Genomic DNA, 14,982 nt, shown 5'->3' with positions numbered 1-14,982 from the left:
GGGTATATAATATTCTTTTAAAATAGCAATTACATTTTAATTCTGTCTCTTATTTTACTTTACAGGTTTTGAATTAAATACATTATGCTTGATATTTGCTAGTACAAAGTTATCTCATATACTATACTACCTTCCAAAATTATATTTATTCCAAATATTTTACTATTTTGGATTTACTAAATTTCCCATGGAATACCCATGTTGCTTCAAAACTGTTCTGCAAAATCAAGGGCTTCGCTTATAATAAAAAATTAGCGACTTCATTTGCAAAGAAAATTAGAAAAATTACTGAGTTAGCTGAGTTCCTCAAAGTAATCAGGGAACCTAGAACCATTGGCAAGTTATCTTCTCAGCAAAATGATGCTCTGATTTGCTAATATTTCAGTGGCTTTTGAGCAGAGATAGATGTTGCTATTTTGCTTTACCAATAATCCATATAAGATACTGAAACATGCATTTTTCCTTTCAGGCATACCTGTAACACCTACAGAATCAGCAATTGGAACAAAACCTTCATTGTTAATCTCTCACACGGGTGCTACCATGGAGAGATTTCCTCAGACACCTCCTTTATTTGTTACTTCAGGGACTGAGTCAACTCATACTGGTGTGACAGACAAAATAACCATGAAGGCAAACACAACTTTAAGGGGAATGAATATATCAGCAGAGGCCATTACAGACTTTCATTCATTGGAAGCATCTAATGCTGCCACCTATTCAACATTTTCATTACCAAGTACAGTGGAGCCTTCTGATGTACTTCACAGCACAGCCAGCCCTACTGTCCTTTCCAAACTCATCTCTTCAACAGATTTTCCAACTGCTCTTCAAGCACCAGCAGTCACATCACATACTGTCAGTTCTACTGCATCTGTAACTTTACCCATTACAATAGCAACTAAACCAACCGTGCTCAGTGCAAGTCCTATTCCAACATGTTCTGCATTATTAACACCCATGTCCCTAGTGGCAGATCCATTTCCACTCGAAACGTTAACCACTCAGTTAGGAACTGCTCCCCCTAACTCAGCATTAACGACTTTAACCTCCAAGCCACCTTTTGTTACTTCTGAGCTGCCCATAGGGATTGGGAAGAGTAGGAGTCCTTCAGTAAGTCATTCTAAGGGAGCAGCAGTATCCTCTGAAGTGTCTTTGCCTGCTTTGCTGGCTGGCAGAGCAACTGTCACAAGACCTGTATTTCTCCTAGGTTCACAGCTGACACTAAGCACACCAACTTCTCCTATATCTAGTTTGTCTGTTAGAACTAGGTCTGGCACTGGTCAAACTGCAGTTCGCCCAACACCCTTTCCTGCACTGACTTCAACTGCTCCTCATATTCCTATGACTACTAGATTTGCAAGCCTGGAGACAAGTTTTCCTCAATTAATCACAGTTTCATATTTTGAAACAGCTAAACTCTTGTCTAAAACTTCTCTGATATCATTAAATGCAAGTTCTTTAACTAGTTTTTTTCCAAAGCCATTTCTATCTTCAGTGGAAATTCCAGTGACTGTTCCCAAGCAGACATCTCCATTAGTAAAAGGCAGTGTTTCTGCTGCTCTGCCCATAAGGAGTGTATCTTCACCTTAGGTTGCTTCCCAAATCCCTATAAACACTTCTTTGAGTTCTTCTGTAACATGCACAGTACCTATACCAGTGCATTCTCTGACTAACTCTCTGAAGCCCAAAGCTATGGCAGATGTCACTGTTGCTTCCAAAAAAGTACTCTTCTAGTCAGTCCAGCACTCTCTGATATGTCTGTAGCAAGGAAAGCTTCAACAGAAAATAAATACATGATGCATACTGATTCCTTTTTGGTGTCATCCATTTCTAAAAAGCCAATAAAATCCCTTATGACTACAGTCTTCCCCCTTAAGACATTTGAATTACCTTTAAATGCCACATTAATAACCACTTCAGAAATTACAGAGTACCCAAGCAGTTCACACACGGAACTGAAAACTGACTCTGTGGCACAAAGTTCAGGCACTTTCATTCCCAAAGACCCTTCTCTTACAAAGTTGTCATCTTTATCTACAATCTCATTATCAACATCAGTACCATCTTACGTGACAGCTCATATTACAAGTTCTTAATTGATTCCCATTGTCAGTAGGAAACCATCATTAACACAAAATATAACTGCTACCCAAATATCAGTTTCATCTCTAGATACAGAAGGAACTTTAAAAACTCCAGTTACAGACTTTCCAACTTCTTCTATAGATTTTTCTACATTCACTTTAAACCCTTCTACAAGCCTTTCAGCAGCACTAAAGATACCTATTGTAATGCCCTCTTTACTAATGCCTACAGCTCCTGAAACCATTTTAGAAAGCCAGTCCAGTAGGGTCCCTATGTCTTCACCTCCTCCTAAGACCACTCATATCTCTACTGTTTCTCCAGGAAAACAGAGTTCTTCGGTAAGTTCTTCAGAAGAAGATGGAACAATATCAGCCATATCAGCTGGAATCATCACTGAATCCACTACACCATTGATCATGAACACTACAGGGAACACTACATCCTTAAAAGCACCTTCTGTTTTTGCAAAAATACTGCCTAGCTCTTCAGCCAGTTTGCTAGTTGCTTCTGGCACTACTGTAGTCTCTAGGATTACTACAAAAACCACTGATTCTTTTGTTGCCAATTTGGAGTTTTATATGGCTTCAGCTTCAGTTCCTACCACCACAGAAACACCTGTGCCTGTGTCACACAAATTTTTATTTACATCTGCAGTGACTCAAGCCTCACAGAGTGCTAAAGAAACTCCCAAAATTATGATCATGAAAACAACTGGTACTACAAGTCCATTATCACAGATGAAGAGTACCTCATTTACAGCTTCAGAAGTTAAATATGCAACCTCATTTGAAAGAACTGTGGATGGTTTTGAAAGTGGCCAGACTTCACATGAGGAGAGAAATGATACCAAGACAAAGTCACCCACAACTGAGAAGTCTTCCTTGCCTTATTTGACAGTAACTGCAGTTCAGAGTGTGGCTTTTTCAAGAAATACCACCTCAGTAAAAAACCTCTCTCTTTCTGGAGTCCCAGATGTAACAGCATCAGATTGGTCCAAAATCCCAACACAGAAAAATATTAAACCTTATTTCAGTTTATCAGAGCCCACAGAACTGCAGACCAGAACTATAATAGATTTATCTCATTCTAGTGGTGGAATGGTGCTGACTTCCTCTTCAGAGTCTGTGGAAACACAAACTTCTCTGGCAAGCGCAGAAAGAACGACAGCTGTAGCTGACAAGGCTTCCTTTGATACAATGATACATGCACTGATGTCTACATCTTCTGAATGTGTGGTATGATCAGTTTTACTTGCCCCTATGTGTTAAAATATATATTGGTTTCCATACATTTTGTTATGCTATGTGTGTAATACCAGAGATTTTAAATATCTCCTATTTTTGTGTTTCTTTGTATATTTTAAAATACTCAGTTATTCTTAGAGGATTGTTGTATCACTGCTCTTATACTGCCCTGGTACGTTTTGCAACATGGATGTATTGCTCTGCAAAAACCCCACCTTTCAAAGCTATGTGCTGATTTTAGGTAGCGAAATATATTTGAGGTGCAGAAAAAGCCATAATCCATGGAATTGTTGGATTTCTGCATAATCTCACCCCGTCTTTTTTCTATTTGTTTCTTTGTCATTGTGTTTAAAATTATGGATGATTCTGTATTTTTTAAAATGCTTCATATTATTACTGAATATAACATGTAGCCTTAATGCTTAATGCTGTACATAGGGCACTCCCCCAAAGCTAGATGGAACAGGAAGGCTGTGGGTGAATGGACATCACTGTCACCTGTTACTACCACATGAAAGCAACTAATTCCAAAATAACTGATAAGAGGTCACACAGATTTGGTGATTCTGTCTCAGAGCAGGGTGATGAACACGTAATCACTTGGACTTCACGAGGGCAATAAATGTAAAGTTGATTCTGGTTGTTTTTTCCGTATATGACAGCCCAGATACCTTGAACCTGTCGACAAATGTAGCCAATATGTGTGTGTTAATATGGGTTGGATGTTATACAACCTTTCAAGGAACTGCCCTAAGGATGTGCAGAAGCCAGACTGTGGATTTCGAGGAATGCCAGTTCAAGTTAATACTGATAGTTGTTGCCCAGAATGGGAATGTCCCTGTAAGTCACTCTTTTATTTTTAAATACAACCTAGAGCCTTGATCTGTAAATTTCGAGTAACAAATTAAGGGTTTATTACAGTGGGACTAGGAGGTTGAATACTGGAAAGAATTTAAAAGAGCTGTTTATCAACAAAACAGAATGAAATATACTGAATACTCTGGTATCTTTGAATTAACATTCAAGAGAGTAAAAATATTTTATTTTTAATAAAAACACTGAAATGAAATCTGCAACATGAACATCAACATTTTCCATCTGAGACTTTTCAGAATTTCTATTGTAGAAATGTTGATATTTCAACATTTTGTGAAGGAAAATCAAATACTGGCATTTTCTGAAAGACAGAAGCCCCAAATTTCAGTTAGCTCTAACTACAATTTTTACTCATGCTTGGAAACTGCAGGAATTGGCAGGTGACTGTCTGCAAAGGGAACAAGAGGGCCAAAGAGCAGTCAGCTTAAAAACTTTGTATCATTATTGACACCAATATCACACTTTTAAATATTTGTCTCAAGATAAGATGGATCGGTCTCTCATTATCAGTATCCCAAAAATATGCCTATTTCAATACATATATTTTTTCTCACAATGTACAGATTCATTGACCTTGCCTGTAGAACACTGACCAAGTGAAAATTTTCACCAGTTTAAGCTTTCCCCCCTACGCTGAGCACATAGCAGTAGGTTAAGGTATTTCCACTGAGTAACATAAGATACTCAGTTCTGCTTACAGCTCAGTAAGCTGTCTGCAGATCAAGGTCATCAATGTATAAACGAATGTATGTATGAAAGCAAATATTACTAAAACTGCAAGGTTTTATTAATGCCCAGTATTCAGTTCTGTGGTAACCTCATTAAATGACAGTTCTTTTTTAGGTCAATGTTCTGTACTGTCTGAACTGAGTGTTATTACATTTGATGGAAACAACATAGCTCTCTGTAATATGGCTTCCTACATTTTAGTCAAGTTACCAGCAGAAATTATTGTTGCTCATATTGAAAAATGTCCTGCTAATCAGGTAAGATTCTTGCATTTCCACAATAATTTTAAGTTTCTTAAATTTTTGTGTTATAGGTATGAAATTCTGCAAAAATGTATCACTTAGAACTTTCCAATAGAAGTCATACCCATTGAAAAACATCAAGTTACTTAATTTTCAAGGACCATGTTTAATCATGCTGTCTAGATAAAAAAAATAAATATCTCAGGTTAAATAGTAAATGTCATATTATTTTATAAGGAAATTCAAATGTAGGTTCCTTTTAAATTGTCAAGGGTGACACAACTTCTGAATCTACATGTCTCCTTTCAGGCTCTCCACCCACAAATCTTCTCGAGGCCTTGAATTTATACTTTAAAATACGGTGAAAATACTAAAATATTTTGAATACTCACAAAAATATTTTGTAGTCATTTTAGGAAGGTACTAATGAGTTTGGGATTAGTGTGACAAGTTGTTCTTTGTAGTTGTCTAACTCTCTGTATTGCCTACAGTGGGGATCCAGCCACTTTATTTTTAGACTACCAGTTTAGGTCAGATCAGTCTCATCCTTAGAATCTGTACATACATTTCCTTTGCATTGTCCACAGTCCTAATTTATGCAGCCCTTGAACAATTGGCTTTTATTTCCATCTTTGGTTTGTGGGTAAAGTTCCTGATGAGGATCTTCATCAGGCTTCTTTCCTTCCCATCCCTATTTGATCTTTTATCTACTCTCACTGGGCAACTGTACACTTGATTTTTAAGTCCCGAGTCTTATACGTTTTAGAGTTTTTCTTTTAAATTGCTCTCTTCACTGTTTCTTGGTTGCGGTCTAAAGGTGTGAACGCAGCTCACATTTAGAAGTCTGTAGCTGTAGTTCTTTAAAAAAGTTTTTGAAAGGGCTTTGCAGCATATGCTGAGTATCCCAACGCTGGTAATGAGTTGCTCTCAATGGTAAAGCTGTTTAGTTAAAAGCCAGCTGAGGTATGGTATATATGAGCTGCAATCTTGTGCAGAAAGATGCCTTGGTAAAATAGCAGTGACATCAGAGTTAGGGCAGGGGATTTTATTGGCATGGCCATTGTATTTCTAGGTATTTTTAATTCAACTTGTTCAGCACATTGTGTTATCTTTTCTGTGTTATTTTCCACATAAACCCCTTTGATTTAAATCTTTAACAAGTAAATCAAGTTTCCAGAAAAAGTTAATAGAAAGTTGCACTACATTAGCAGGGAAATGTGTATTTTTTATTATTTATAAGGAATATGTTATATTAGTTTAATTATGAAGCTGATTGTAGAAGAACTTCAAACACAAAGAAAACAGTCAACTTATTTTTGCTAAATAAGAATGCTGTTGATTATCATTGCACTTCTAATCTATTTTTCATGTTTTCCAGAGTGCAAATTCAATAAGAAATCTAGTGAGTACTTTTTTCTTTTACTAATTGTAAAATACATTAATATTGCACATATTGAAAAAAATCCTTATAGCACTGGTACAGAATTAGAAAAACAATAGTAACTAAACTTGTCACATTTCTTTCAAGGTTCCCCCTGCAAGCACTTCAGGACTCTGTTTTAAGAAATTAAATGTAACAACACACACATATAAATTACTTATCAATCGTTTAGCAAGAAAAGTAAGTATATATCACAGTATATAGCATGTGTCCACTTTAAAAGACATTGGAGAGCTATTCTGTTGTAGAATGCAATAGACTAGATTTATAACAGATGTACTACAGGATTAGGATTACTTTCGCAGTTCAGGTTCCCAGTAATTCATGGTATGCTAGAAGCAAAAAAATATACATTTCTGATACCATGCTTCACTTCTATGTCATTTATCCAAGATGATTCTTCCAAGTTCTATCGAGATTTTAAAGAAGCTGCAAAAGCATTTATAGTTGAGACCATATTTCCAAAAAACCTAGAACCAAACAGAAATGTTCCAAGACTTGATAAATCCTTAGGCTGCCTTTCCTGCTAGTCAATAATATGTTAGAACAGATAAATTTGAATAATTGGGAGGGTGGGGGGGTTTTGTTTTGTTTTATCATATGATATGTGATAAGATTTATTGCTTCATTAATTAGAAGGCATTTCTGTATCATTGTTTTATCTCATGCCTACTTATTTTACAGTTATAGGAAATGTCACTGATGGGAAGCTCTGTGCTTTAAGCACTGTGAATGTTATTATATGTGGCAGAGGTTGTGAAAAATATATTTTGCCATAAAATGTAAAGACATAGAAGATACGTCTTTGGAATCTGTTTCTCCCTTTTTTTGTATGTGGTTTATTTTAGGTAGTAGTGGATTCTGTAGTTCAATCATTACCATTTTCAAAAGAAGGACTCAGTATTCAGGATACTGGTGCAATGTATGTCATTAATACCCCAGCTGGCATTAGCATCAAGTGGGCTCACATTACAGGCATCATAGATATACAGTACGGATTACATTCTAACACATCAATGAAGACAGAAGGACTTTGTGGTGAGGCTGTGGTGGCAATTTTTTTCTTATTTAATAATATTTATACCTCCCTTTTTTGTCTGTGAACTGCTGTCCTTATAGCTCTCCTTGTAACCCCCATTAGCTACACTGACAATCCTATTTGGGGTGGGCTTATGAAATTCTATTAATTAATACAATAAATCAATAATTCTGTTTCAAGGCACTGCTTGCTAATAAAGCAGCTTGCATAGCAAGTAATGATCATTGTATCCGATTAACTTTTAAAAAATTTACTGTTCTCTGCTTGTGTTTAAGAATATTGTTGAAGTCAAGTAAAGGGAAAAATTTTCAGTGGAAAACCGATTGCTAAAGAAGTTCAGATAGTGACAGTATATTTCAGTGATTGTGGGAGAAAATGGCAGTGACAGCTTATTGCTATGCAAATCCTGATAAAAGGTGTATCTTGGGAGGGAAGGGTCCAAATCCCCTGAGGATAGTAAATCCAAATTCAGACTTCTTAAGGTTGGATCTAGTGTCCAAAATTGTGCTGCAGTGTCTCAGACTTAAATTATAATGACAGTAAATTTAGCATGTTTTAGGCTTCCCTAATAGCCTTTTTGTTACTCTACCAGTATGAATTACATGGAAGTGTGTAAGCAGGTATTTTAGAGTTACTTTATCATAAATATTCATTTCCTGGTGCATCGTAATTTTACAGGATCAACCCCACATTGAACAGGAAAATGAACTTTTTATAATCTTTTAAACTGCTTCTAGTTGTAAAAGCAAACAAAACAATTCAGATATGGTTTAAATACGCATATAAACAAACTAAGTGTTCAAAATAAATTGCTGTATTCTGCTTGAACAAAAGGAAAGTTCTCCCAGATCTAGTGAGAGAAGGCGAATGCTGGCCCTGGCACGTACTGCATCTTTTCCCAGTATTATGCCATCTTCTCTGTGCATGCTAAAAAGACTGGGATGACATGAGGTCAAAGGCAGGACAGAAAATAGAATAGTTACTCTTTGTGCCATGAAAAGACAAAAAGAGGAAGACTATGCAGACAAATCCAACATCTGGTGCATAAAGTGTTACTCTACCTGATATTTCACAGTAAAGCCTGAAGCCTCCTTTAGTGCTTCTTTCTTATTCTCTGATGTTTGTTCCTGTCTGTTCTCCTATTCTCTCACTCTCATACTGATGAAATAATGGGACTATGTGGTAATTTGGCTTTTTTAAAGCTGTATTGATTCTGCAGTTCTATAATATGGCCCTACAAATTCTAACGTCAGCAGAGTTTTGTGGGATGGCATTAGGACAGCAGCAAGCAGCAGAAGTGTTAAGAATACTGGAAAGCTGTGCTCCTGTCAAATGCTTCTTATCATACAGATACCATCTTCTGTGTTTCTCCATGCTGTCTGAGAGAATAACAGCCCGTCATGCCAAGCTAGCCCAGTTCTAACAAGGGACCCTAGAGATTATCAGGAAGTAGGGCTGGAAGCGTGAAAGCAAGAACTTAGGGTGTGGTTAGCAGTGTGGAAGGAAAGTTTAAAAAGGATATAGGAATTTTGGCTGATCAGTCCCTAGGATGTAAAACAGTATTATGAGGATTACAATTTTGCCATTAATGATTTTTTATGTGCTTATAGGAAGTATATGTTTTCATTGATTAATTAACTGAATACATACAATAATGATTTCAGGTAGCCAATGGATGTCAGGGGTTTGGGTGGGTCATTTTTTTGCAGTGGTTTTGTATTAAGAAATTAAGTAAGAAAAATATTTTCTCTAGAGGAAGCATTTTGTTCATCAAAAGATTCCTTTCATAACTTCTTGCATTTAGAATGTTCAATCAAGTTTCAGTACAGTGTCAAATTGTAAGTGACACGCAGAATATTTGAAAGCTGTGTACTTTTACTCACATAGAACTGATCGCTGTTCAGTAGAATGAGATCAGAATCTGGTGCCATGTCAATGAGTTTGCTACACTCAGCAGCACGTTTTGGTAGCAGTTCTTCTCAAAAGTTAATTAGTTGTGGGGAAAGTTATCATTATTTGTATCGTATGATCTGCTTGTTTTGCTAAGCCATTGAGCTGACAACTTAAATCACAAGTAGAAAACTGGAACTACAGTGGACATACTGCTCCCTTCATTTATAAATTCAGTTGGCTAATTCTCACAGGTGAGCCTGATTAAGCTTGCCTTATCAAGTGCACTTTTCTTTCCCCAAGGAAATAATGGGGCATGTTTGTTTGTGCTTTGAATATGATGCTCTGTCTCCAGGGGTGTGTAATGGAGACCCTACTGATGACCTGAAAATGCAAAACAAGACAATAATTACAAATATGGAGGAAATCGAACTGTTCATTAAGAGCTGGGAAATTGAGAAATCACTTGATGTAACAACCAGGAGGCCAGTAAGAAACTGTACTGAAGATAACTGCACATACTGTATGGAACTGTTAAACAGAAGCATTTTCATCCCTTGTCACAAGAAAGTGAGTACAAAGATCAGAGAAATTCCAAGGGCAAATTAAATAGAAGATGCATAGTTAAGAAAAGAGTAAGATATATGTGCACATTTGTAATGTTTTCTTATTTCCATGAGTTTACAGCTGGATGGGTTGCTGTAATACGTCTGTCATGTTGGCTTCTAATACTTTTGTAATATTGTCCATTATAAAAACACATATATATGGATGTCTGTGCTATTGTGCTGTTTCTTAAATTATTTAGCAGGCAAAGCTCAAAGGAGAGACACCAAATCACCATCTCAACACCATCACATTCCAGAAATTATTTTTATGCTTGACGTTGGTCACTAGAACGGAAAGCCTCATGCTTCTGCTGCCTACAACAGCAACACATGCAGTCTGAGACTGATTGGACTAAATAAATTTCCAGTGAAACAAATGTTGATGTAGTCATTATTATGTTAACAATTTGGTAGCGTTTCTTACAGAAATCATTATAATCTGTTTCTGGACACCGTACTTTCTAATGGGGATATAGCTGTAGCATGCAGACTACCACTAGAGGTGGGCAGTGCAGCCCAGGTGCTTCCTGGAATGGGAAATGAGGAAGCCCCAAATCTCTTGAGGTCTGACTTACTTTTCCCACTAAATTAAAAATCAGAAGGATTAATTGCTCAAGTGGCCCTTTCTTTCTCAGAGATAGATGTGTCCAGACACCTTGGTTTGTGTTGTGTTACTCTCTGGTTTTCATGACAGACAAATGCTGTTAAAGGTACTGCAGGCAGCTGAGCCCCTTCCTTCAAACTCCCAAGACCTCTCTTCACTCTCCCCAGGTAGAAAAAAAAATGGAGGGAGTTCTTCTGAAAGGAAGGGGTTAAATAAGTTTTTTTTAAAAAAAAGATTAATAGATATTTGCCACAGAAACTTAATGGGAGGGAGCAGTGGTAAACAGTTTGGAATCAAGAAGGGGGAGAGAGTAGCACCAGTGGGTAGAAGGATGCTTTTCATTATTGTTTTAACAGATCTCATTTAAAAATAATTAAAAGGAATCTGAATAGTCAGAATTCCTCTTCATATATATTCTCAGGAAGACTCTCAGCCTCAGACACAATGCAATTGCATCTTTTCCTGGTTTTTAGCAAAACCTGGCATAGCATCAAAATTGCCAAGAATCTGGTTAATCCATTATGAAATTTGTTTTCTTTCATATACATTAGATAGTGGCAGAGCCAGATTAGATGGAGTGTATTGTGCGCTTCACAGGCATGAAGCAACTGTACAAGGATAATAACAGAGTCATCTGTGTAATGAACTTTATGGCAGAAATGAGTGACATCTTGAAGATTTGCTGAAATCACAGGGAGAGCTGGGCTGCAGCACAGTAGGGAACAGGCAGAATGAAACAAAATCTGACTTTTCCACCGTGTTACAGGCTTATGCAAACAAAACCAGAAACAGATAGGTTGCATCAACTGCATTTAGACCCAGTAATGTAGGCTATCAGGTCCTACAGACACAGAAACAGAGCACTTGCTAATAATTTGTTCACAACAGGAATTTATGGAAGGTATAGAAGCAGTGTTTAGCTGAGATTGTTGACTTTTAGCTGACAGGGCTATAACGCAAAAGTTCTTGCAAGTACTGTGACATCTCATTAGGACTGTGTTCTGTGCCTACTAATGAGCATAAAAAGTTCTGGCAGTTTAATTTTGTGGAACGAATATTCTGAACGAAATGGTATTCTTTACTTTAGACACTGCTTGTGATCTTCTTTCCCTTCCAGCTGTATTATTGTGATTAATGTGTATTAATGATTTATTTTAATTACAGAAAACTCTTCTACTGTTAATTCTCAATTACAATACGTTCCTAGGTGTCACCACAGGAGTTTTGTGAGAAGATGTGGATCAACAGTACTTTTTTTTGGAATTACGAGTGTGATGCTCTTTCTGCATATGTGGCTTTATGCAACAAGTTCAACATCTGCATTAAATGGAGGACACCTGATTACTGTTGTAAGCAAATAGCTATGTTTTATACCCCAGTGTGGCATTACACTGCTGCAGTATTTAGCAATGAGTTAAAAATATATTTATTTCTATTGTTATTTTAAGTACCACCTTGTTCTATCACATTATTAGTAAATCAGGGAACAAAATCCTAAGATGTATTGTTTTAGTCAAAGTTCTGTGAATCAGTTTTAATCTTGATTGAATGAGTTGCTTACCTAAAGTACTGTTAAAAATATAAATGCATGCTTTCTGTGATACACTCACTTGTTCTTACCTGTTTATCCAATTGAATGCTGCAAGAATAACAGCAGCATTCAATGTCCTATTTTTATGACTTGCAGCACTGAGTTGTCCTGAGGGCAAGGAATACCAGCCTTGTGTGCAACCCTGTGAAGCCAAGACGTGCTTGAATAAATGGTTTTATGAAGATTCTCCCTGTTTCTATCTAAGGGAAGACTGTGTGTGTAAAAATGGCACTATTCTCCATAGAACAGACTCTGGCCTCTGTATACCAGAAGAAAAATGTAGTAAGTGCAGCAGGACAGTGTGGTTTGCAGATGTGCTAATATTAACTGCAGCTCAGTGTAAGCGATGTTTAAGTTCTGTATCAGCCCTCAGTAAGTGTCAATCTTGTACAGCTCTCTTCAGCAGAGCCTAGTTTATCTCAAGCTGCCACAGTGTGTGCTTTCAGTTCACTTGGATTCAAGACCCAGTGCCAACGTATTCCTGTTGGGGAAAAATTACAATAATTCTTTCATAGCTCTCAGGCTTTCTTTCCTGGAGTACTCAGGAAAGAATAGCATGGGCAGGTTCTTTCCATTGCGCTCAGTATTTATTTTCACTCATGGCAAAGCATTTGTTCATTTGGAGTTTATAAGGTCATCATCTTTTCTTGATTCCTTGATCATAATGCTCCACAGCGGTCTTATGCAATTATTTTACGGACTTCATAGTTGCTTGCAGGAAATCTGCACTCTGTTTGTTGAAGGGACGTAATGATTTTTCTCTTAGCGTGTACAGATAACAAAGGACAACCCCGCTCTGCTGGGGAGATCTGGAATGGGTCCATGAGAAGCTGTTGCATGTACAACTGTTTAGAAGATGGAAGCATTGTTGCTGTAGAACCTGAATGCAACGAGGATCCACCCCCACTCTGTGAAAGAGAAGGGGAAGTTATCGTCCATGTCATTGAAGAGAGCGCTTGCTGCCCAAAGAAAATTTGCGGTACGTACCACACTTGTTTTCAGTAACAGATGTATAAGGCAAGCGCTTGACATTCACTGACAGATGACAAACTTTAGACAGGGTTCAAGGTAACATTTTTCAGAAGTAATTTTTAGGTACTTGTGGCTGGTTGAGACACCAAAGCAGGCTTCTTTTCTTTGTAAGAACTGACTCACTGAAATAATTTTATTAATGAAACAAAACTTCTGTTAAAAATGAATTTTTAAGCTCTTGGGTGGAATTTCAAAAGAAATTGATAGATATGTGATGACAGAAGTACTTGGTAATTGGGGCAGTCATCCGAGCCTGTTCACTTTTCTTATTAGTGTTTTGGTGTCAAGAGCAGTATCCTCTGACCTACTGCTGTTACACAGAAGCAATATTCTGTAAACTCATCACTGAATACTAATATTCTGTCTAGCCATGGTTGTTAAAGAAAGGAATAAATTTATTTCTCCTAAAATGTTGAGCAAAAGACGCTTATCTCTTCATAACATCTTCAAGGAAAACAACAACAAATGGTCCAGCTGATACACTGCTTTTGCTCATTAGTTAAGATACCTGTAACAAACACTGTACTGTCAATTTGTCTAGGGAATATTATCACTGCGACATCTTAGCTGGCTTCATGTGTAGGAAGCAGAGCAAGTAAATACCTACTTTACGAGGGATATAACTGTACTTGCACAGTGCCACATGAATAGAGCTACACCAGCCCTGGGTTGAGCTTGGGGGTCTACATGATGGTATGGTGTACACTTTAACTGACTTGGGCTGCTCTTGGTTTATGGTGCTCTGTACTAGATGGTATAAATATCTTGAGCTATAGGACTTGCACTTGTATCTTTCAAATATGTCCAAAACTGATTGTTTTTTATCCCACAGAATGTAACATGTCATTGTGTGATGCCATTATTCCAACATGCAAACCCAATGAAAAATTAGTGGTAGGCTACCACCCCCTATCCTGCTGTCCACAGTACCGATGTGGTAAGGGAAATACAAAAATACAGTTACTGGGACTATTTCCACACTTGTACTACGTATTGTAAGAAAATTTGCCTTACAGGTTGTTTTGATTGTTAACAGAATGCGACATTGTAAATAGCGCCAAGCCACAATTTCCAATATATTTTTGTGTTTGTGTTTTGTGTCACTTTTGATTTACAGTCAATTTGTGGTATTTAGTATTACTAAGTAGATGTAGAATGTATTTTCTTTATCTTTTTGGTATTGTTTCTGCGACTCTTTTTAAAATAGTGTTTATTTCATATCCTATAGAATGTGATCCTTCAGTTTGTTTCAATGCTTCCCAGCTGGACTGCAGAGAAGATCAATTTATTGTTGAAGCAAAACAGGAAGATCCCTGTTGTTTCTCTTATCTCTGTGGTAAGAAGCCTCTGTTATCTTCATGGATAACTAAGGAATAGTTAAGTGTTTACAAAAACAGTCTGTAGTTCTAAAACTAATAACAAGCCAGGAATTTTTGGACAGGACAGTGGGACTTCACACAGGTCAGGCTGACTTTAGCATGAATTATTCTTGGGGTTTGGGATCTTTTATTTCCAACATACCTTTGAACATCATACTTGATCTTTGTTATGTTTTTGTATTTGAATGTCAGATCATAAAAGCTGTTACTGTTACCCAA

At 37.0% G+C, this 14,982-nt stretch overlaps 1 protein-coding gene across 1 annotated transcript in view; it reads left to right on the top strand.

Moving 5' to 3' along the window:
• The window catches only part of OTOGL (otogelin like), a 100,555-nt gene that overhangs the window by 69,959 nt on the left and 15,614 nt on the right, over nucleotides 1-14,982 (top strand). The window contains exons 36-48 of the mRNA XM_056339742.1: nucleotides 470-1,578; nucleotides 2,382-3,323; nucleotides 3,995-4,172; nucleotides 5,052-5,194; nucleotides 6,558-6,581; nucleotides 6,708-6,800; nucleotides 7,469-7,658; nucleotides 9,905-10,119; nucleotides 11,969-12,110; nucleotides 12,449-12,634; nucleotides 13,119-13,331; nucleotides 14,217-14,321; nucleotides 14,613-14,720. Of these exons, the coding sequence (XP_056195717.1) occupies nucleotides 470-1,578; nucleotides 2,382-3,323; nucleotides 3,995-4,172; nucleotides 5,052-5,194; nucleotides 6,558-6,581; nucleotides 6,708-6,800; nucleotides 7,469-7,658; nucleotides 9,905-10,119; nucleotides 11,969-12,110; nucleotides 12,449-12,634; nucleotides 13,119-13,331; nucleotides 14,217-14,321; nucleotides 14,613-14,720 (3,648 nt within the window). The remainder of the gene's footprint in view (nucleotides 1-469; nucleotides 1,579-2,381; nucleotides 3,324-3,994; nucleotides 4,173-5,051; nucleotides 5,195-6,557; nucleotides 6,582-6,707; nucleotides 6,801-7,468; nucleotides 7,659-9,904; nucleotides 10,120-11,968; nucleotides 12,111-12,448; nucleotides 12,635-13,118; nucleotides 13,332-14,216; nucleotides 14,322-14,612; nucleotides 14,721-14,982) is intronic.

Source organism: Falco biarmicus, chromosome 5, assembly GCF_023638135.1.
Source record: "Falco biarmicus isolate bFalBia1 chromosome 5, bFalBia1.pri, whole genome shotgun sequence".
Taxonomy (NCBI): Eukaryota; Metazoa; Chordata; class Aves; order Falconiformes; family Falconidae; genus Falco; species Falco biarmicus.
This window is presented reverse-complemented; position numbering and strand designations above follow the sequence as displayed.